Source organism: Cherax quadricarinatus, chromosome 83, assembly GCF_038502225.1.
Source record: "Cherax quadricarinatus isolate ZL_2023a chromosome 83, ASM3850222v1, whole genome shotgun sequence".
Lineage (NCBI taxonomy): Eukaryota > Metazoa > Arthropoda > Malacostraca > Decapoda > Parastacidae > Cherax > Cherax quadricarinatus.
In genome coordinates, this window is record NC_091374.1 from 20484064 (window position 1) to 20507894 (window position 23831).

At 41.4% G+C, this 23831-nt stretch overlaps 1 protein-coding gene across 2 annotated transcripts in view; it reads right to left on the reverse strand.

Annotated features, from left to right (window-relative positions):
• The window catches only part of LOC138855166 (senecionine N-oxygenase-like), a 229085-nt gene that overhangs the window by 167759 nt on the left and 37495 nt on the right, over positions 1-23831 (reverse strand). Inside the window, exon 1 of one of the 2 annotated variants that reach the window (XM_070102898.1) lies at positions 18176-18369. The exons of the other annotated variant lie outside the window; for it this stretch is intronic. Coding sequence (XP_069958999.1) covers positions 18176-18178 — 3 coding nt within the window. The 5' untranslated portion in view covers positions 18179-18369. Of the gene's footprint in view, positions 1-18175; positions 18370-23831 lie in introns of those variants that run through there. 2 annotated transcript variants of the gene reach the window in all.

A 23831-nucleotide genomic window follows, 5' to 3' on the forward strand; every position in this document is an offset into this window, starting at 1 on the left:
TTTAACTGGCGCTCCCACAAGGTACTAAGTGGTCCCAGATATTTTTAATATGGTGCACACTGAGTGTTAAGACCCAATCTATGCTGACAAGGCATCTCAGGCCAATTGTGCCAAATTTGGAGGCACAAAGGGGGCAGTAAAGCAACAGCAAAGAACTACAGACCAATAGCACTAACATCCCATATCATAAAAATCTTTGAAAGGGTCCTAAGAAGCAAGATCACCACCAATCTAGAAACCCATCAGTTAACAACCCAGGGCAACATGGGTTTAGAACAGGTTGCTCCTGTCTGTCTCAACTATTGGATCACTATGACAAGGTCCTAAATGCACTAGAAGACAAACAGAATGCAGATGTAATATATACAGACTTTGCAAAAGCCTTCGACAAGTGTGACCATGACGTAATAGCGCACAAAATGCGTGCTAAAGGAATAACAGGAAAAGTCGGTTGATGGATCTATAATTTCCTCACTAACAGAACACAGAGAGTAGTCGTCAACAGAGTAAAGTCCGAGGCAGCTACGGTGAAAAGCTCTGTTCCACAAGGCACAGTACTCGCTCCCATCTTGTTCCTCATCCTCATATCCGACATAGACAAGGATGTCAGCCACAGCACCGTGTCTTCCTTTGCAGATGACACCCGAATCTGCATGACAGTGTCTTCCATTGCAGACACTGCAAGGCTCCAGGCGGACATCAACCAAATCTTTCAGTGGGCTGCAGAAAACAATATGAAGTTCAACGATGAGAAATTTCAATTACTCAGATATGGTAAACACGAGGAAATTAAATCTTCATCAGAGTACAAAACAAATTCTGGCCACAAAATAGAGCGAAAGACCAACGTCAAAGACCTGGGAGTGATCATGTCGGAGGATCTCACCTTCAAGGACCATAACATTGTATCAATCGCATCTGCTAGAAAAATGACAGGATGGATAATGAGAACCTTCAAAACTAGGGAGGCCAAGCCCATGATGACACTCTTCAGTTCACTTGTTCTATCTAGGCTGGAATATTGCTGCACACTAACAGCACCTTTCAAGGTAGGTGAAATTGCCGACCTAGAAAATGTACAGAGAACCTTCACGGCGCGCATAACGGAGATAAAACACCTCAATTACTGGGAGCGCTTGAGGTTCCTAAACCTGTATTCCCTGGAACGCAGGCGGGAGAAATACATGATTATATACACCTAGAAAATCCTAGAGGGACTAGTACCGAACTTGCACACGAAAATCACTCACTTCGAAAGCAAAAGACTTGGCAGACGATGCAACATCCCCCCAATGAAAAGCAGGGGTGTCACTAGCACGTTAAGAGACCATACAAAAAGTGTCAGGGGCCCAAGACTGTTCAACTGCCTCCCAGCATACATAAGGGGGATTACCAACAGACCCCTGGCAGTCTTCAAGCTGGCACTGGACAAGTACCTAAAGTCGGTTCCTGACCAGCCGGGCTGTGGCTCGTACGTTGGTTTGCGTGCAGCCAGCAGCAACAGCCTGGTTGATCAGGCTCTGATCCACCAGGCCTGGTCACAGACCGGGCCGCGGGGGCGTTGACCCCCGGAACTCTCTCCAGGTAAACTCCAGGTAAGGAAAATAAAACGTATACATACGTTTGGGGTGCTAGTGGTAAGAATGTATATATACGTTTGGACCGTGGATGATGAATTTGATGAATTTTTTTTTTTTTTTTTTTTGATAAATTTATCAAACTGAATTTTAAAAAAATTCTTAAATATTGTAAAGAATTTTAATTTGAATGTAAATGAGTAAAGTGGAAAAAAAAATAAAAATCTGCATTTTTATTTTGGTTTTAGTTCATTTGGGTTCTAATATTCATTTCAATTCAATTCAAGTTTATTCTCTATAAGGGTTACAATGTGGGGTTTACAGGTTTTGGGTATTGTGTGGTTTACATGTTATAAAATACTAATTACAGAGGGGGCTACTAGGACACCTAGCATGGCTAGGCATTTTGAGCAGACTTAGATTAATTCTTAACATTAAATCCTTACAGATTATGGTATTAAGGCTAAGTGACTACATCATAATTTGTGAGTTTAGCAATGTGAATGCTTTTGTTTTGGCACAATACAAAGTGTCTATATTGGAGTATCATAGGGAAACTTATGACTAGTTAGGATTTATTATTTTAAGATTAAGATTAGTATTTCTGGGTTTATAGTCAGTGGGTGAGTGAGTGTAATTGTGAACCAACAGGTGGTTATCATGTAGTTTGTTGTTGGGGTGGATCAGGGAGATAAGATGTTTTTTAACTGTAGTTTTGAAAGTAATGAATGTGTCTGTAGTTCTAGAGTTTTCAGGTAGGGTGTTCCAGATTTTAGGTCCTTTGAAATACATTGAAGCTTTGTAAAGGTTTAGTCGAACACGGGGAATGACACAGAGATGTTTGTGTCTGGTGTTATGCCTGTGGATCCTGTCACAACTATCAAGAAAGCATTTTAGGTCAAGGTTAATATTGGAAATTAAGGTCCTGTAGATATAGATTACACAGTAGTAAGTGTGGATGTTCTGAAAGGGAGTAAGTTTAGATCTATGAAGAGTGGGGGGTGTGTTGCCAGGGATGGGATTTAGTTATTATTCTTACTGCGGCTTTTTGTTGGGTTATTATTGGCTTTAGGTTTGTTGCTGCAGTTGAACCCCAAGCACAGATAGCATAGGTGAGGTATGGATATATAAATGAATGGTATAGTGTGAGAAGGGCAGTTTGCGGTACGTAGTATTGCATCTTGGAGAGGATCCCCACTTGAGAATGCCTTATTTTATCAGCTTTAACTTTCCAACACTTGTGCAATGTGTCTTGGGCAAGATTCATGGGACTATTTACATGCGTGGGTTATTGTACCAGTGTCGGAAATAAAAGAATCGCGGTTACTAAGGAACCAAAGTAGAAAAAGTGTTATGCTTAGATTTCACACACAAGACAGGAAAAAAGATCTAATAATTTCATCTATCAAAGCAAAAAAAGATATATACATAAATGAGTCTCAAGAAAACGACAGAACCTCCTGTACAGAGTGAGAAAACTGAAACGTGAGAATAATTATAAAATTCATCAGTGCTTTGTACGTGATGGACAAATTCTAGTAAGAAAAACAAATGTAGGCCGTGTTTACTACATTACAAATGAAAATGATCTAGCAATCTTCCTTCATGATGCAAACATTACAGAATCTGACTGATATTAGTGACCAATTTCTTACTAGGTTAGTGCATGTTACTATGTAATTACTGAACTAATCCCTGTACTATCATCTCCAAGATAGTATTTTACAACCTCATTATCCTGTGTGTCCCTCACAGTTCTTTGTGTGACCCTTTTTGTGTTATTTTCCCAGATTCCCTATTCACAAATTATTATTTGTTAATAGGATACCTACTCTTTATTAATATCTGTATTACCTTTTTCTTTCCTACTTAAGACCTGTTTAAATTCTCTAATAATCTTACCAAATTTTCCCCTTTTCTCCCTAACTACAAATAACTAACTAGTGTATGTTCCTACTACACTACTGTGCAATTCCTTTACCATCCCTCACTAGCTAGTACCAACTACCTCAAAAAATGTTCCTATAGTGATATTAACTGCTCAAACTTTATGCTATAAGGCAAATTCTACTCTAAGATTATTTTCATATTTTAGTGACTATATTGTGTGTGCAATTAGTGTATATTTCAATTATATCATTGTTCAAGGCCATTAACTATCTTTTGCTAGTACCAACTACCTCATATTTTTTTTTTTTTTTTTTTTTTTACTTTTTATGGTACAATATATTGCTCAACTTATTATATATAACAAATCAGATCTTACTCCCAAATCAATATTATATCATAGTGACTATCTGTCATTTTAACTTTGTTTACCATTACTTAATTTAATCCCTTATATTTTTTCTCTTTTATTTCAGCTTAATATAACAACCTTAGTTCATATATTCACAATTGTTAAAATAATAAAGGTGCTATTCTCAGGTGCTAAAGTATAATAAGCTCATTATTTGCCATTATATTCATTTATTTGATTACCACTTTTTTGTTCGCCACAAATTATTTTAGTCCCTTTTATATTGCCTCAATTATTTTAGCTTTAAAGAGCTACCTTAGCTCACATTTTTTACATTTGTTAAAATAATTCAGGCACTATTTTATAGCTTTAGAATATTTACTTTGTCTTATACTTAATTCTAACTATAGATTCACTATAAATCTTATGATAACAAGCATTGATCCTGATACCAACCTCTTATCTAATGACTTAAATGAATCAAACAGTAACTGTAATTACTACACAGGAGAATAATCAAAGGCGCTTCTCAGAGCCAACAACAACATAACTGTCTTTAACTACAATATCAGATCTTTAAGCAAACATTACGATGACTTCATAGCATTACTAAATTCCCTGCATGCCAGTATATCCATCATTACTCACACCGAAACCTGGCTAAAGCCTCATACTACAGATGTCTATGCCATTCCTGGTTACGCAGTCATACACAACTGTAGGCCAGATCAACAAGGGGGTGGCACAGCTATATACTACTCAGACCAACTAGAATGTATCACTAATACTTGCACAAGGGATGAACATGGGGAATATATGATAGCTAAATTCAAATCCAAATACCTACAAAAACCTCTCACAGTGATAAACATCTACAGAGTACCACAGTACAGAATGGGTCACATAACCATAGACCAAACAAAACATTACTCGTCAATCCTAACCAGCCTAATAAGAAGGGCTAAAAAATTGTATTATGAGAACCGATTATCCATCTTACGAGGTGACATAAAAATGACCTGGAAAACCCTATCGGAAATACTAGGAACAAAAAAGATAACACGAAATAGCGAAATTGAATTAACAAAACCAGATGAACCCTAATTCCCACCTACTGAAACAGCAGACTCAATGATTTCTTCTCCACTATAGGAAAAAACCTTGCCAATAAAATCCCAAGCTCAGATACCCCACCCAATGACTACCTCACTGGCAACTACCCTAACACACTGTTCCTAGCTCCGACTAACCCAACTGAAGTCTCCCTTATTATCAACAAACTAAAAAACAAGACAGGAGATTTAAATACCTTACCACCCATTATATACAAAAAAGTGTCACAGGTGCTATCACCAATCATTGCAACACTCTTTAACAAATCCATTGAATCCTCTACCTTCCCTACAGTTCTCAAAATAGCAAGGGTCACCCCGATCCATAAGGAAGGAGACCAAACAGACTTGAATAACTATAGGCCAATATCCAACTTACACGCTCTCTCTAAAATCTTTGAAAAATTAATCCATAAGCGTATCTATTCCTACCTCATCTCCCACAACATGCTCAACCCCTGTCAATTTGGGTTCAGGCCTAATAAAAATACTAATGATGCTATTATCCACATGCTAGAACATATTTATACAGCAATAGAGAAAAAAGAAGTCCCACTGGGGATCTTCATTGACTTACGTAAAACTTTCGATACAACTGACCACGACTTGCTCCACATAAAATTGTAGCACTATGGTATAAGAGGGCACTCCCTCAACTACCTAAAGTCATACCTCAGCAACAGAAGCCAATATGTGTACACAATACACAAATAACCCGCACATAAAAGAGAGAAGCTTACGACGACGTTTCGGTCCGACTTGGACCATTGACAAAGTCACACTAACAGAAGTGGAGCCGAAACGTCGTCGTAAGCTTCTTTCTTTTATGTGCGGGTTATTTGTGTATCGTTCCAGTCACGGTATTGTGCCTCTTTGTGTTATTTATGTGTACACAAATGGGGCAAACTCTTCCACACAGCCAATTACAGTTGGTGTCCCACAGGGAAGTGTCCTAGGCCCTCTTCTCTTTCTCATATACATAAATGACCTACCAAATGCATCGCAACTACTCAAACCCACACTATTTGCAGATTACACTACATACGTCTACTCCCACCCGAGCCCAGTCATGCTAGCCAATACTGTAAATACCGAATTACAGAAAATATCAACCTGGATGATGACCAACAAACTTACTCTAAACATTGACAAAACCTACTACATTCAGTTTGGTAACAGAGCTGCAGATGTGCCTCTTTAACATAATGATAAACGGATCACCAATCACAAAACTCAAGAGGGAAAATTCCTAGGAATCCACCTTGATAATAGACTCAAATTTCAAACACATATACAACAAATTTCCAAAAAAATTTCCAAGACGGTAGGCATACTATCGAAGATACGGTACTATGTTCCACAGTCAGCCCTCCTGGCCCTATATCACTCACTTATTTACCCCTATCTCACCTATGGAATTTGTGCATGAGGCTCAACAACAATAAACCATCTCAGACCACTAATCACCCAACAAAAGGCCGCAGTCAGAATGATAACAAATTCCCACTACAGACAGCACACTCCACCAATATTCAAAACACTAAACCTACTCACCATACAAAACATCCATACTTATTACTGCACCTACTACATACATAGAACACTTAACTCTGACATAAACCCTCCCCTCAAACATCTCCTTACCAACCTCAACAGAACACATGACCATAACACAAGGCACAGATGTTCCTCGTGTCCATCTCACGCTATGCAAAAACTCAATGCACATAAAAGGTACTAAAATCTGGAATTCATTACCTGTGAATATAAAAGAAACACTGTTTATAAATTCAAGTCTCTTCTCAAAAATCACTTACCCACAACTAAATAAATACTGAATAATTGTATCTCATAAATTGTATCTCATATATGTATCTCATTATTGTATCTCATAAATGTTAACCTGTGACCCAATCAAACTTTGTTACTAATTAACTTCATTACCTAACATAATAATCCATTCTACTGATTACACATCAACACAGTAAATGACCATATGACCTGTCTTTGTAATACTCATTTGTACTAAATTGTTATCTGTTTTACAATAATTTTTGTACCGCTGAATATATCATTGCTTAGTTAATCTTAAGTTAATTTTAAGCCTGCCCATAATGCTCTGCATACAAGGGACTCTGGCATGATGCACTTCAAAAATTGTCTTCCTTGTACTTCTCTGTATCATGTTCAAATTAATAAATAAATAAATAAATACTGTAAATTAAATCTAAGCATAATGTTGCATACGTCTTTCTCAAATTTTATTTCGTGTGATAAGACAAGACTACTCCTCTGATCAGCTCAGATTTTCAACACTTGTATACCACTGAAAAGAAGGTTGGTACATCTGATGGAGTGTGTAGCTGCCATTTGCTACTTTTATCATGGAATGGTATTGTATTACCTGGAGATTACCTGGAGTTTACCTGGAGAGAGTTCCGGGGGTCAACGCCCCCGCGGCCCGGTCTGTGACCAGGCCTCCTGGTGGATCAGAGCCTGATCAACCAGGTTGTTGCTGCTGGCTGCACGCAAACTAACGTACGAGCCACAGCCCGGCTGATCAGGAACTGACTTTAGGTGCTTGTCCAGTGCCAGCTTGAAGACTGCCAGGGGTCTGTTGGTAATCCCCCTTATGTGTGCTGGGAGGAAGTTGAACAGTCTCGGGCCCCTGACACTTATTGTATGGTCTCTTAACGTGCTAGTGACACCCCTGCTTTTCATTGGGGGGATGGTGCATCGTCTGCCAAGTCTTTTGCTTTCGTAGTGAGTGATTTTCGTGTGCAAGTTCGGTACTAGTCCCTCTAGGATTTTCCAGGTGTATATAATCATGTATCTCTCCCTCCTGTGTTCCAGGGAATACAGGTTTAGGAACCTCAAGCGCTCCCAGTAATTGAGGTGTTTTATCTCCGTTATGCGCGCCGTGAAAGTTCTCTGTACATTTTCTAGGTCGGCAATTTCACCTGCCTTGAAAGGTGCTGTTAGTGTGCAGCAATATTCCAGCCTAGATAGAACAAATGACCTGAAGAGTGTCATCATGGGCTTGGCCTCCCTAGTTTTGAAGGTTCTCGTTATCCATCCTGTCATTTTTCAAGCAGATGCGATTGATACAATGTTATGGTCCTTGAAGGTGAGATCCTCCGACATGATCACTCCCAGGTCTTTGACGTTGGTGTTTCGCTCTATTTTGTGGCCAGAATTTGTTTTGTACTCTGATGAAGATTTAATTTCCTCATGTTTACCATATCTGAGTAATTGAAATTTCTCATCGTTGAACTTCATATTGTTTTCTGCAGCCCACTGAAAGATTTGGTTGATGTCCGCCTGGAGCTTTGCAGTGTCTGCAATGGAAGACACTGTCATGAAGATTCGGGTGTCATCTGCAAAGGAAGACACGGTGCTGTGGCTGACATCCTTGTCTATGTCGGATATGAGGATGAGGAACAAGATGGGAGCGAGTACTGTGCCTTGTGGAACAGAGCTTTTCACCGTAGCTGCCTCGGACTTTACTCTGTTGACGACTACTCTCTGTGTTCTGTTAGTGAGGAAATTATAGATCCATCGACCGACTTTTCCTGTTATTCCTTTAGCACGCATTTTGTGCGCTATTACGCCATGGTCACACTTGTCGAAGGCTTTTGCAAAGTCTGTATATATTACATCTGCATTCTTTTTGTCTTCTAGTGCATTTAGGACCTTGTCGTAGTGATCCAATAGTTGAGACAGACAGGAGCGACCTGTTCTAAACCCATGTTGCCCTGGGTTGTGTAACTGATGGGTTTCTAGATGGGTGGTGATCTTCCTTCTTAGGACCCTTTCAAAGATTTTAATGATATGGGATGTTAGTGCTATTGGTCTGTAGTTCTTTGCTGTTGCTTTACTGTCCCCTTTGTGGAGTGGGGCTATGTCTGTTGTTTTTAGTAACTGTGGGACGACCCCAGTGTCCATGCTCCCTCTCCATAGGATGGAAAAGGCTCGTGATAGGGGCTTCTTGCAGTTCTTGATGAACACAGAGTTCCATGAGTCTGGCCCTGGGGCAGAGTGCATGGGCATGTCATTTATCGCCTGTTCGAAGTCATTTGGCATCAGGATAACATCGGATAGGCTTGTGTTAATCAAATTTTGTGGCTCTCATAAAAAATTAATTTTGATCTTCGACTCTCAGTCTACCAACCTGAGGAATAACCTGAGGAATAACGACGAGTGTGCAGTCCTACGTGAGTTGGTAACCCAGGTGTCCACACACTGAAAATTCGTCTTTCACTCCAAGACACATGTGCTAGAAGTTCTGCAAGTTGGAGTGAGTAACAATCTCTACGAGTATTGCAGTATGTGGTAACTCTTGAGAAGTCTGCCTCAGCCTGTGTCCTTGAGCGAGGCACTGCATCACCTGCCTGAGACTTTCGCCCATATTGACTATGTGAAGAAAGGCGAATGTGCGTGCTCAGTTACCTCTGCTGTTCTCCTGTATCCCCAACTCTCCTCCTTTAAACTCAGCCGTTCGCCTCTATCAACGACGTGCAGTGTAGAGGTGTATTTTGCTGCCCCGCTGGTACTCGACTCTCTGAGTTCCGCAAGTGCTGCAGATTTGTTGTAACTATTTGCATGAGTGGATTACGCTGACTTAGGACATTGTGCTATCATCAGTACCTATGTAGGCTTAAAATGAGTGAGGAATGTCTGGCCTGCTGGGTGACCTTGAAAATGGCACTATAAGACCCGCATGCCACTTACACCCATACTGCGTGTGTCTAGTGAGGTGAATGTCCCTTCCTCGACTTTCCTATTCACCGGTATCCCTTAACTCGTCGCCATTATCTACATATGGGATAAGGGCGAGTTTAGCTGATCCAGGCCAAACAGCGCTCCAAGCCAGCCAGTGAAGGTCAAGGCTACATCTGTTCTGAATCCCAGAATGCCTTTGTGAACGTTCTACAGTGTTCCGGCCGTACCTTCGGTGTTGTGAGAACTAGTTCTTATGTAGTGAAAATTTGTCTGTCATTCCAAGACACGTGTGCTAGATGTGTTAAGTGCTGCGGGTTTGGAGTTAACAAGTAGTACAGGGTTGGTAACTCTCGAGACGACTGTGGGCCCAGTGAATGACCTTGAAAATTGCACTGCGACCTGCAGGCCACTACACCCATATTGCCTGTGTCTAGCGAGGTGAATATCCTTTCCTTGTCCCTTCTCCTTCCTCGATTTGGAACTCAGTCGTTCGCTTCTATTTGCTTGTGGTCTAGAGGAGGTTTTTTGCCAGACCACATGGGTGCTTGAGTGCCCGTGTCCTCTGTGCCGCACTCCGCTCATCTTGCGAGTGTCTCCTGTGTGCCTGCCTGCCTGCCTGCTGCAAGCAGGTGTCCGGGTGGTTGGCGCGGGCTTGGTGAGCACAGTCAAGCAAGCTTGAGGGCAGCACTAAAAGCTAGCCAGAACAAGCTAAGGCAGCCTGCAGTAATAGCTGTCCTAGGGCCCAGCATGTCTGTATACGTTCTGCAGTGCTGCTGGCATACCAGTGTTTCCTGTAGTGGCTTGAGAACAATTTGACGAGCATTGCAGTGCTGACATTTTGAGCGGGACATGCCAGAGGTTCACTTATAAACATAGTAAGCTTGTGGTGATTGGCTTGTACACAGTGAACACTCATCTGTCATACGTGTGCTAGAAGTGTTAAGTGCTGCTTTCCCCAACAGTTAATTGTCATTTGTAAGCCTGTATTAAGACTTTAAAAGGCTCAGAGTGTACTTCAGTGTAGTGACTCCTTACATTTGATAAATCAGTGTAACACATGCTCTGCTCAGTGTAACTGAACTATTAAATACGGTTACATAATTAAGTTGCTTGTCCTAGTGTCATTGTTGTGTTTTCTAATACATTTTCTCGTTCAGACTGAAACTTTACTGCTAAATTCCCAGTAATATTTCAAATTGCAGTGTTCATCTGTGGTGTGAGTGTGTAACTTATGTTCATCTGTGATGTGAGTGTGTAACTTATGCTTTGTATTTTTACTGTGAACAAGCTTACTCCTGCATAATGTTCAGTTTCATGAATACTTTCTTACTTGAGTAATTCGGTTACCTTTCAACTGTGTTAAGCAAGAGTCAGCCTGTTAACATCTATGTTCCTTGCCATCACATCTAGTGGGTCTAGCGCCTAGTTAAAATTGTAATAGTAACAATTTGCAATCATTATACTTCTAGTTATACATTGTGTAAATTGTTTTAGACTATTTGATCAACTGGATTGTAGTGTTTAACTTCTGATACACCAATTTAATGACTGCAGACATGCACTGACACATAATAAACACATTAAAACGCTGGTAACTCCAGAAGCTGGGCCTAGTGTGTGACCTTGAGAAGTTGAGTGTGTTTATTACGACCAGCGGTGTACCACTCTCACCTATATTTACATCAACAAAAGTGTATTCTAAGTGATAAAGTGTACACTTGGTGTACTTGGTAACACTTGTCATACATAGTAACGCGTGTGTAAGTGAGATTGTTTAGGTACTGGTTCATCTATCTACAGCTGCACACTTATGCTTGCATACATGTATAACATAGTAACGTGTGAGTTACCCAGGATGGACCAAGGAAGTCAACCAGAGTGATTTATCTCATTGTCATTGTAACATTACCTAGTTTTTTTTTTTTTCTTTTTTTTTTTTTTCTTTTTTTTTTTTTTTTTTTTTTTTTTTTTTTTTTGTAATACTGTTTACAATCTATGGTTGGGGTAAGAGGTTGTCTTCAGCATTCATTGTGATGTCTGCTATATTATTATTTCAGTGAGGTACATTAGGTGGCAGTAGCCTGAACTAACTCAAGTGGAAGTTATCATTGAATTTGAACCTCATGTTTAATGTGATGTATGTCAGAATTCTAATTTTATGCTCAATATTACCTACTTTGTCTCTCTCTCTCTCTCTCTTTTCATCTTTGTAATTTGTGATAAGGTGTAAGACCTCGCCTGTACCATCCATTATATCATTATATGTACCATATTATTAACACACATACAAGAGGTCTCTGAGTGTGTTTTTGGTGGGGTGTGTGTCGTATTGAGTGGTGGTGGTCTGGGTTGAGTATGGTTGGAGGTGTTCATTGAACTTGAGCACTTGTGTCTTGTGATCTATTTTGGACTTCTGACTTTGTAGTGAATATTTGCTCTTGCATAAGCTATAAGGGAAAGATAAGCGAGGAATTCTTGTGTTGTGAGTCTTACACCAGATATCATCACTGGCAAACATGGCAACTGTCATAGAGGAACCTATTTCTGCAGGTGATGGAAATGAAGATAGCTTCCAGACCTTTAAAAGTAAACAAAAGAGAAAAAGTGAGAAAGGGCTAGAGCGTCGACGTAGTCAGACTCACTTGACTCGTACACAATGTGATACTAAACGTCCTTGGTGCACAGAGGCTGCAAGAAGTCTTTCTTCAAAGGAAGAATGTGTTAAGCTGAACTTCCCTGACAACACCCCGCTGCCTGCTAAGTGTGCATGGCTAATGGAAGCTGTAAACAAGCATCCTAACTCAAGGATCCAATTTAGGAAAAACACACACAACTTTGTGTTTGTGGAACAGAATAAAGAGCTGATTAATGATCTACTTAGTACACCTTATGGGGATATTAAGCTGCTCCGACCTCCATCAGACACTCACCACTTTAAAAAATGGGTCAGTATCATAATCTTTGGATACCCTCTCTGCATGGACCCATCCCATCTGACTCTAAGTGAGCATATCATCAAGCCTAAAAGACTTAAAGGAAAATCCCAAATTATTGCCAGTTGGGTAGGTCCTGTGCCCCTTCCCCGGAATATCTGGGTGCATGGTTTACGTTTCCTAAACATCGAAGTGTACCTACCCCCTAAACGTAGGTGTTACAAATGCCAGCACTATGGCCATGTTGCAGTAGACTGTGGAATACTACATTCTTGGTGTGGTAAGTGTGCTGGGAAACATTCCACTAGAGAATGCACAGTAGGCCCTGACAGCCGAAAATTTAAGTGTATTAACTGTAAAGAAGTTGGGGTTACAGTTTCCCACAAGGACTGCAGTCAGAACCCAAACAACCTTCGATGTAAACCTGATAACAGTCCTTTAATGGTAACTGAGGATGGGGCCATCCAGTCTACCACAGCCAGATCTGAGACTGAACCTCTGCAAAGTGTGCAAGAACCCCACCTCACTGCAAAGGATTCTGGTGATACCAGAATGCCATCACACACACCAGCTGTGGAGGAGCTAGCCATCCCTGCTAGCACATATGGAACTACTGGTCTGCCACTACAGATACCTATGGCTACACCTGAATATGGGGATGAGTTTGTCATTTCTCCCAATACACACAACTACAACAGTCAGACGGACACCACACAGGTAACCTCCCTGGAAATTGGAGATGAGTCAGATGCACAGGACCTACCTGCAATGAATGATGAAACAGAGAACACTAATGTAACCATGGTACCTGTTAAGGTGATAGGTGTTAAAGAAAGCACTAACCCAGAAGTGCCATCCTCCGGAGAGGCATTGGATTCGCCTGACCTTCCTCATATTATAACAACTTTCCAGAAAAAAATTGAGCATCTTGAACAGATCCTGACAAGTTTAATAAATATATGTAATCAGGATGATGCTCTTGAGCATGGTGATGATGTCAAAAGTGCAGCAATCTCCGTTTAGCTTCCAGCAATTTGTGAGAAAGAAGCCCATAACTCTTGCCTTCAAAAATTGCCTTATCACTGGCTGCCAAAATGCCGAAAAATGCTTAAAAATAAAGGTCCTGAAGATAAAGACGTACAAACTATGCTATTTGCTCTTAAGTATCTGCACACTGTAGTCAAAGCATAATAGTTTTACCATCTTATGAGCAAGAGATTGTAATAACTCACTACAATGGATACATTACAAATCTTTTCATGGAACATTGCTTCCATCAGGAAGCGGTTGCCTGACTTACATCATATTAGTGCAACCAAGAATATTGATGTCATCTGTTTGCAGGAATGTAGATTGAAAGATGGAGCACCTCCACCAAACTTGCCTGGATATGCAGCTTATAACCTAAGGTCAACCAACTGTTGTGTGATGTATGTCAGAAAGAGCTTGCCACATTCACTCCTTTCCTTGCAGAGTCGAGTTAACATGCAGTATCATGGTGTCAAAGTATATGCAGGCGATTTTTCCATAAACATTTTTAATCTCTATGCCCCAGCGAACCAGCTTCGACCTGATGCTTTACCAGATCGCATCAATAGTGAACCTACCATCATTCTTGGAGATTTTAATGCCAGACATAAGAATATTGGTGGGTCTATAACAAACACCAATGGAACTAAACTAGTGAGATTGCTAAATGAGCATGATAATGTTCGAATTGTGGGTACTACTGAGCCTACTCACATATATGGTGGCATACTAGATCTGTGTCTTGGATTTAATACATCATATACGATGCATGACTCTGTCATAGTTGATGATCTTCTATCTGATCACTTCCCAAGACTAACAACTGTCAATCTTGATCACATCTCCAGCAATCAAGGAGCTAAATACAGAAGGAGGAAACTTATTCTCAAACCAGAACACAGAGACAACTTTATTAACCACTTGGATCAATGGTATAAGAATTACGAGCCCATTGGCACACAAAAATTTAATGATGATTTAATTACCACTATTGAGAGTGTTCTCACAGATCAAGTGGGCAGGAATAGGAAACAAAAACCCTCCACTATAAATAACAATAAAAACCAATGTAAATACTATAATGATCCACAGCTGCGCAATCTAACACATGCAGCTAGGAGGATTGGTAAAGCATACCGTGAATGTAGAACCCCAGACCTGCTCAGAACGTTCCAAGCTGCACTAACAAATGCAAGGAATAGAAAGGAAGAACTTAGGCAACAGGAATGGGAACAGTTTGTTAGTGGATTAAATAGGTCCACCCCTTTGAGTTTGGCTTGGAAAGGTATAAATAAAATAACCAGGAAAAAGACTGGCAATGTTGCTCATCCCTTTCCTCTTGAAAAAGCAAATGACCTCATAAATGACTGGTCCAAAACATCCAGGCATGAAAGCCTTCCATCTCATATTAGAAAAAATTTAGAGAGTACTTCTGAAGAAATGTTGAAACTGATTAATTTTATGAGCCAAAATATTGATGAGAGTGATTGCCTCTTTACCGAGTATGAATTAGATAATGCATTAACCAAAGGTCGATCAACTGCTCCTGGAGAGGATGGTATAACCTATGATATTCTCAGAACTCTAAGGCACGTGCCTGATAACCCTTTGTTGGCACTGTATAATCTCAGTTACATTGAGGGCGTTCTTCCTACTTCCTGGACCAATAGTCTCATTGTGCCTATCCCTAAGCCCCAACAGCCTGATACATTTAGGCCGATCTCCTTAACTAGTTGTCTTTGTAAAACTTTTGAAAGAATGATGCTTAACAGACTGTACTACAGAATCAGAGATCAACTTTCCCCCTACCTCTATGGGTTCATGAAAGGTAAAAGTGTGCAGAACTGTATTTCCACCTTTCTCACTGCACACACCTCTACTAGTTTTACCACTTTTCTTGATCTAAAATCTGCATTTGATATTGCGAACAGAACCGTTATACTACATGAACTAGCCAAAATGAATATTGGTGGTAGCTTACTCTGCTGGATAATAGGATACCTGTCAAATAGAGTATCCTCTGTCCTTTACCAAGGCTTCAGAAGTGATTCTAAAGAAATGTCTTTAGGTACACCGCAGGGAGGAGTTCTTAGTCCCATGCTATTTAATATTCTGATTAATGCTCTCCTAAATGCTCTACCTGCCTCACCTAAACATATAGCTATAAGCTATGCTGATGATATCATGATCCATACAACAGGGCATAAGAAGATGAATACCATTCTTAATGAAGTTCAAGCAATTTGTAATCGACTAGGCCTCATAATATCTTCCTCTAAAACTAAGATATTAACAAGCAAACGACATCCCCCACCCATCTATTTGCAGGGTGAAATCATTAGCTACGTTAAAACTTACAGATATCTTGGTGTAGATGTACCCTTTAACAAATCCACTATACCACAACTAAACAAGAAATGTAAAGCTAGGCTAAATGCTCTCAAAGCTGTTGCTGGCTACAATCCCAACTATGGTGCAAATGTGAGAATCGTGAGAATGATGTACATAGCCTATGTTAGGTCCTTAATTGATTATGCTGCTCCCATGTTGATATTAGCTAGAGAAAGTTCTCTCCGACCCTTGGAGTTAATGCAAAATGAAGCTCTCAGGATTATTCTTGGCTGTCCCAGATCTACAAAAGTTCTTAACATGAGGAAGGAGCTTGGTATTTCTAGTATCAGTGATAGGATTGTTGAAATTAACACTGTACTCGGTATTAGAATGTTGAGAAACGAACCAGACACTGTCACAGTGAATCTTACCAAGTGTCTAGAGGTAAATACACACAGATCTAAATGGATTGTGAAAACGTGCAATTGCATTAAGTTTTATAACCTGCATGAACTGTATCACTGTAGGCAACAAGAGCATTTCACCCCTCCATGGAAGATGTGTTCATTTAATATCACATACCTACAAGTCCCTCCCAAGAAGCTCATTGCTAGTAATCCCTTCCTTAAATCTCTTGTTAGAGCAACTGCTCAAGAAGAAATTTCTCACCTAGCTGGTAGTAACAAGTTATCACAAGTTATATACACTGATGGATCTAAACAGGAGTCTTCTGGCAGGGCTGCATCTGCTCTTGTTGCCACCTCCCTAGTTAAGAACGATAATAAATTTGTTGAGTTAGGCATAAGAATTAACAACTGGGCGTCTACACTGCAAACTGAATTGTTTGCAATCCTAATGGCGCTAAAGCTAACCTATGACACTGAGCTTGACTCTATCATCATTACTGATTCTATGTCATCATTGAAGGCTCTTGGCTCATATAATGACTCCAACAACATGCTCATTGGGGAAGCCAGGTATAGATACTCAAAAATTAGGGACAAAGGAATTAATGTACAATTGCTATGGATCCCATCACACATTGGATTACTCCTTCATGATAAAGTTGATATGTTAGCCAAGAAGAGTATCGAGAAGGAGAATGTAGAATATAACTTTGGTATAACTGTGTCTAGCATTAGGAATAATATTAGGAGAGAAGTAAATAATGAAAATGATTGTTATAGGAATGCAGTTAGAAGCCTGAGTAGATCTATAACCCACTATGATAACATGAACGTAGATAAGTATGTTTATGGAGCAACTTGCAATGTGAACAGACTGACTGATGTTGTAGTGGCCAGGCTTAGGCTTGGTTACAAGTACTTCTGGCAGTTTGGGAGACACACAGATGATGATCAAACTAAATGTAAATTATGTGATCAGGCATATGGTCACTCTCTTGAACACTATGTGCTTAATTGTCCACTTATTGAGGAATACAGAGACAGACAGTATAATAACCTATGTGACATGTCAAGATATCTTATTAATGAAAATAAGATACCAGATATACTAAGCAAATTTCCTAAATTTGCTTGTAACAGATAAGTGAACTATAGATATGTAGATATAAATCCATATGTATTCCTGTTAACCCTTTGGGGCCTAGTTCCTAGGCCTTTTGTGTATCCATATGCTCTCGCGCTACCGTCCACAGGATGGATATGGGGTGCACAATAAACTAGCCACTTCGGTGGCAAAATCTAAAAATCTAATCTCTTGGACTTATCTCTCTCTTGCTTGAATAGAATCTTAGTGCCTCTCATCCCACAGGTATGATCCCTAGGGGTTTAGTGCTTTCTGGCTGATGCATCCTATGAAATGTATGAAAGGTGTCATGGGTTATGGCTGTGTAAGCAAAAAATTTCTTGGATCAAGAGCCCCTCACCAGCATCAAGGAGTCTCCCTTGAGGAGTGCAAGGTCTGAATTACATTTTCGCTGTGTATAATTTAAACGTACATTCCACTGAAGCATTATTATTATTATAATCAAGGGGGAAGCACTAAACCCATAGGATTATACAGCGCCTATGGGGGGATGGAAGGCATTCAGGCTTAATTCAGGGAACTGGAGCACAGATCCAATTCCCTAGATCAAGAGCCCCTCACCAGCGTCAAGGAGCCTTCCTTGAGGGGTCCACTGAAGCAGTGTTGCTAGATATGGATAAAATTAACTGTGGTATAGTCACTGTGTACACAATAAATTATGGAGTGCTGGCTTAGGCTTACCATCGTTCACAACTTTCAGTTTCTCCCCGTAAATTCTGGAGGAAAATGGTATTTCTAGTTTATATTTAACACTGTTTGCATATAAACTGCTTCTTCTTCTTCTGTTGGGTTTCAGGGCCACTGACAGCATACGCCGTATCAAATATAAACTGCTCAAGATGATGATGATGTTGGGGTTTATAGGGCCACTGACAGCATACGCCGTATCGAGCCCGGCCGTCCAGTGCTAGGAGAAGGAACCTCGACCAAAGTGGAAGGATTTTTGACTAATAACTGCGTATTACAAGTCCCTGATGCGCCCTGAAGCCAGCAGGAAGAAGCAGGTACAGACCAAGATCTTCTGACGGTGCAGAGGGCGAAATCCCTCCCCATTGAGAAGGAGAGGCAGTTAAAGTGCGCACCCCAAACGTGCGCAAGGCCGCACGGTGAGTAGTCATTGCAGAGTGGTAACGTGGGCACCACAGCAGAAAGTATTCCACCATCTCAGGCTGTGAGGGACACCATGGGCAGTACGGAGAGTCCATCATCTGAAGGCGGTACAGATGAGCCGCCAGTCGTGAGTGCCCGATTCGAAGGCAAGTCAGCGCAACATCCACTAAGCGGTTGGGATGGCAAGCCCAAGGGCAGGGACCATTAAAAGATCGGACAGAGCCCAATGCCAAAGAAGAGAGGGAGTGTGCCAGGCCCTCCTGCCACAAATGGCAGATTCCCTTCAAAACAGTCCTTGTGAAATCACTGTGGCCCAGTGCGAGAGGGGTAATGGTAGGAAGTGTGCGCGCGAGGGAAGCTGCTCGATCCACCACTTCATTGTCCCAGATGCCAACATGGGCGGGTACCCACTGAAGGGAGATGCTCTAACCTGGGCTCCACAAGAAATGCAGAAAAGATTGTGTCCGATGGACGAGGATGCGTAATGACCGTGGATGGGCAGAGCACAAAAGTGCCAGGGAGGATTGGGAATCAGAGAAGAGAACGAATGGCTGTGGGGGAAGGTGAGCTAGGACAAAAACCAGAGCCTGGTGAATGGTGAAGAGCTCCCCTTACCAGAACGGAGTGAGCAGGGTCTAACTGCCAGGTTTGACACAGGGAGAGATTAGCAAAGAAGGCCGCAGAAGATGTGGAAGGGGGGGAGGTCCATGCTGAGCCGACCATATAGATGGAAAATGAAGTGCCATACGTTGCAGAACAAAACTCTTCAAAGAGAAATGCAGCTAACTGAGGGGGTTCCCTGTTCCTGTAATGCCAACCCAGGTGGATGTATCCTGTCAGGTCCATCCAGGGGGGGATTGGAGAGTGGAGAGGGGAGGGAGTCATCACAAGTGCAGGAAGTGTAAGGTGGGCCAGGGAACGCCAGGCCTGTCCACAAAGGAAGGCTGAACCAAACGTGGGGGGACAGAGGCTGTCTCCCACATCTGTGGAGAGGTGGAAGGGTGAGTACACGGCAGAGAAGCCATATGATGACTCGTGAACAGTCCCTCAGTGTTCTCACAGACAAGATATGGACTATCCTAGACTCTGCCTCCAAGGCTGCTATGGGGGTGGAGGGGAATGCCCCCAGCATACTGCAGATGGCCGAATTCTGGAGAAGGTCTAGGCGGTGAAGAGAGGAGGAAGAGGCCGAGCCATACACCACACTTGCATAAGCAAGCTTGCTGCAAACCATAGCTGTATAGAACCTAAAGAGAAGGTCTCGATCCGCCCCCACTTGGTGCCAGAGACCCGGCACATAGGTGCAGTGCGGCATGCACGTGAGAGGTGGAGGGCCGTTATGTGCTTCTTCCATGTCAAGAGTGGTACATCCAAGGTGACTCCCATCCATCGATGAGAGAAAACCAACAGGATTAGTGTTGGACCCAATGAAACTGATGGAAGAGTAGTGAGATGGCGTCTAGTAAAGCATAAGAGCCTGGACTTAGTGTCACTAACCTCCAAACCCCAGGTGGCAGCCCATGCTATTATGCATTGCAGAGCATGCTGAATCCTTTCCTGTGTTGCCAGTAAAGTCCTGGCACTGCACATAATTCAATTCAATTCAATTCAAAGTTTATTCTCTGTAAGGATTACAATGCTGAGTTTACAGAATTTGGATATTGTGTGGTTTACATGTAGTTAAATAATGATTACAGAGTGTACCACTAGAACACCTAGCATAGCTAGGCATTTCGGGCAGACTTAGTTTAATTCTTAATTTTAAAATATTACAAATTATGAGGTAAGTTGGTATTATGGCTAAGTGACTAAATACTAGTTTGCGAGTTTAGCAATGTGAATGCTTTTGTTTTGGCACAGTACATAGTTTCAGTATTGGAGTATCATAGGATTCATTATTTTAAGATTGAGATTAATATTTCTGTTTATGGTCAAATGGGTGAGTGAATGTAAGTGTGAACCACCAGGTGGTATTCGTGTAGTTAGTTGATGGGGTGTATCAGGGAGATAAGATGTTTTCTAATGGTAGTTTTGAAGGTGATGAATGTGTCTGCAGTTCTAGAGTTCTCAGGTAGGGCGTTCCAGATTTTAGGGCCTTTGACATACATTGAATTTTTGTAAAGGTTTAGTCGGACACAGGGAATGTCGTAGAGATGTTTGTGTCTGGTGTTATGCCTGTGGGTTCTGTCACAACTATCAAGAAAGCATTTTAGGTCAAGGTTGATATTGGAGTTTAAGGTCCTGTAGATGTAGATTGCACAGTAGTAAGTGTGGATGTACTGAACAGGGAGTAGGTTTAGATCTATGAAGAATGGGGGGGGGGGTGTTGCCAGGGATGGGATTTAGTGATTATTCTTACTGCAGCTTTTTGTTGGGTTATTATTGGCTTTAGGTGTGTTGCTGCAGTTGATCCCCAAGCACAAATAGCATAGATGAGGCATGGATAAATGAGTGGTATAGTGTGAGAAGGGCATTTTGCGGCACGTAGTATCGTATCTTGGAGAGGATCCCAACCGTTTTGGATACTTTTTTGGTTATGTGTTGGATATGGGTGCTGAAATTCAGGTTGTTGTAAGGGTATAGGCCCAGGAATTTGCCCTCATTATGTCTGGTAATTAGAGTGGTGTCGATCTTAATGTTAATTTGTGCATCTCCTGCTCTGCTACAAAACGTAATATAGTAGGTTTTGTCAGTGTTAAGCGTAAGTTTATTGGCTGTCATCCAAGTCGATATTTTGATCAGCTCCTCGTTAACAATGGTGTTGAGGGTGGCAAGATTAGGGTGAGAGATGTCATAAGTCGTGTCGTCAGCAAAGAGAATGGGTTTCAGGTGTTGGGATACATTTGGAAGATCATTGATGTATATGAGGAAGAGCAGGGGACCAAGGACACTTCCCTGCGGAACTCCAGTATCAAGTGGCCGTGTTGTTGATGCTGTGTCTTTAATGGTGACATACTGATACCTATTAGTAAGGTAAGATTTGAAATAAGCAAGCGCATGGCCTCTTATACCGTAATGGTCAAGTTTGTGGAGTAGGATGTCGTGGTCTACTGTGTCAAAAGCTTTTCTTAGGTCAATAAAAATTCCTAATGGATATTCCTTATTTTCTAATGCTGTGTAAAGCAGATCTAGCATTTTTATGATTGCATCATTAGTGCTTTTATTTTTCCTGAATCCAAATTGGCAGGGGTTGAGTATGTTTTGTGCCGTTATAAATTAATATAGTCTCCTGTGCACGAGTTTCTCAAAGATTTTGGATAGCAATGGTAAGTTTGATATTGGCCTATGGTTGTTTAAGTCTGTAGGGTCACCACCTTTATGTATTGGTGTAACCCTTGCCATCTTGAGTAGTTTCGGGAAGGTGCTAGTTTCTAGTGACTTGTTAAAAAGTAATGAAATAGCATTCGAAAGGACATGGGCCACTCGCTTGTACAGTAATGGTGGGACATGAGACAGATTTCCTGAGTTATTTTTAAGTGACTTTATAATCTTGGTGACTTCTGTGGGCTCAGTTGGTGCAAGATAGAAGGAATTTGGGAAATTCCCATCTAGGTAGTCCCCGGCATGGGCATTGGTATGTGGGATTTTATTGGCGAGATTAGATCCTATGGTGTCAGTGGGATGTAGTGGTGTTTCATTAGGTATAGTTAGGACAATATTCTTGTTTTTTTCAGTTTGTGGGTCCCTAGAATCTGAGAGTGTGTTTTCCAGGTCTTTTTTATATCTTCTCTAGTGTCTGTGAATCTACTGGAGTAGTATAGTTGTTTGGCTTTCTTTATTACTTTGGTGAGAACTGATGAATAGTGTTTAAGAATATCTTTATGTATTAAGCCCTGTCTATATTGCTTTTCATATTGATGTTTCTTGTCAATGGATTTCAGAATGGTGCTGGTTGGCAATGGGCAACCAAGCCGTTTGTTTGTGATCTGTTTCGTTTTTATAGGACAATGTTTGTTGTATAGTCTAAGTAATTTGTTAAGAAAAATGTCTGTCCAGTCATCAATACCATTGGCCTTGGAGAATTCTGTAAGCCAGTCAACAGTCTCTAGGTCAGCTGTGAACTTCCTTATTGAGGCCTCGTCATGGAGTCTAAATGAGACTTTGTTGTATTCAAGTGGTGGTTTACTAATGTTTGTCAGGAGGAAGGTAGGGTAGTGGTCTGTAGTGCTATCTGTGATTATCCCTGATTTAAGGGGGGCTAGTATATTGGTCCATATGTGGTCTATTATGGTTGCACTTGTCTCAGTGAGCCTGGTTGGTTTAGTTATTGTTGGTATGAGAAGTGTGTTGTTCATATTGTTGATAAAATCAGTTACAGGCTGATCATCTAGTAAGCCAAGGTTGATGTTGAAGTCTCCAGCTAAGAGAAGGTGGTGCTTATTCATTTGTCTGTTTGTTATTAGTGACTTTAATTTCTCACTGAAATTTGGGATGTTTGTGTGAGGTATCCGGTAAATGGCACCGATTGTTATAGAAAAGGAATGGGCTAAGAACAGATCCCTGGGGTACTATATAGGATGGGGTGAGGACATTGCGCCATCTACCACAACATGAAAGGTCCTCCCTTGCAAAAAATTGCACATCCAATGGAAGGGGGCTACTGCCATTCCCATGCTGGCCAGCTTAAAAAGAATCACCGTGTGAAATGCAGAATCAAACGCCCCACACAGATCCAAAAAGGCAGCCAGAGGGAACTCCCGGCTTTCAAACAAAGTGTGCACGAACTGTGCAAATTGAAGCAGAGGGTCGAGGGTGGATCGACCTTCATGGAACCCACTCTGGTTTTCAGGCAGTAGGCCATGTTCCTCAGTCCACCATGAAAGATGGGTAGCCACCAGTCTTTCCAACACTTCACCCAAGCAGGGCAGTAAGGCGATGGGCTGGTAAGAGCCCGGTTGGGTATCCTCCAGCATAGCATCTGTACAAGAGGGGGGGGGGGAGATGCAGTAAGAATGAATATGGTATGTTATCCTCCCCTGGAGAAGAGCTGGGAGAGTGCCCGCTGCAATTCATGGGAGCCAAAGGGAGATGCCAGTAACTGGCAGTCAACCTCGGGTATGGCAGGGGGCAGAGGACCCCATTTGATCACCTTAAAGGATAGAGGAGGAGAAAGAGCAAACATAGGACTGAAGAAACTTGCAAATAACTCAGCTTTGTCCCGGGGTAAGAGTGGGGCTGCACCTTCCCCCAATAAGGGAAAAGAACTTACAGATTGTGATCCCAGCAT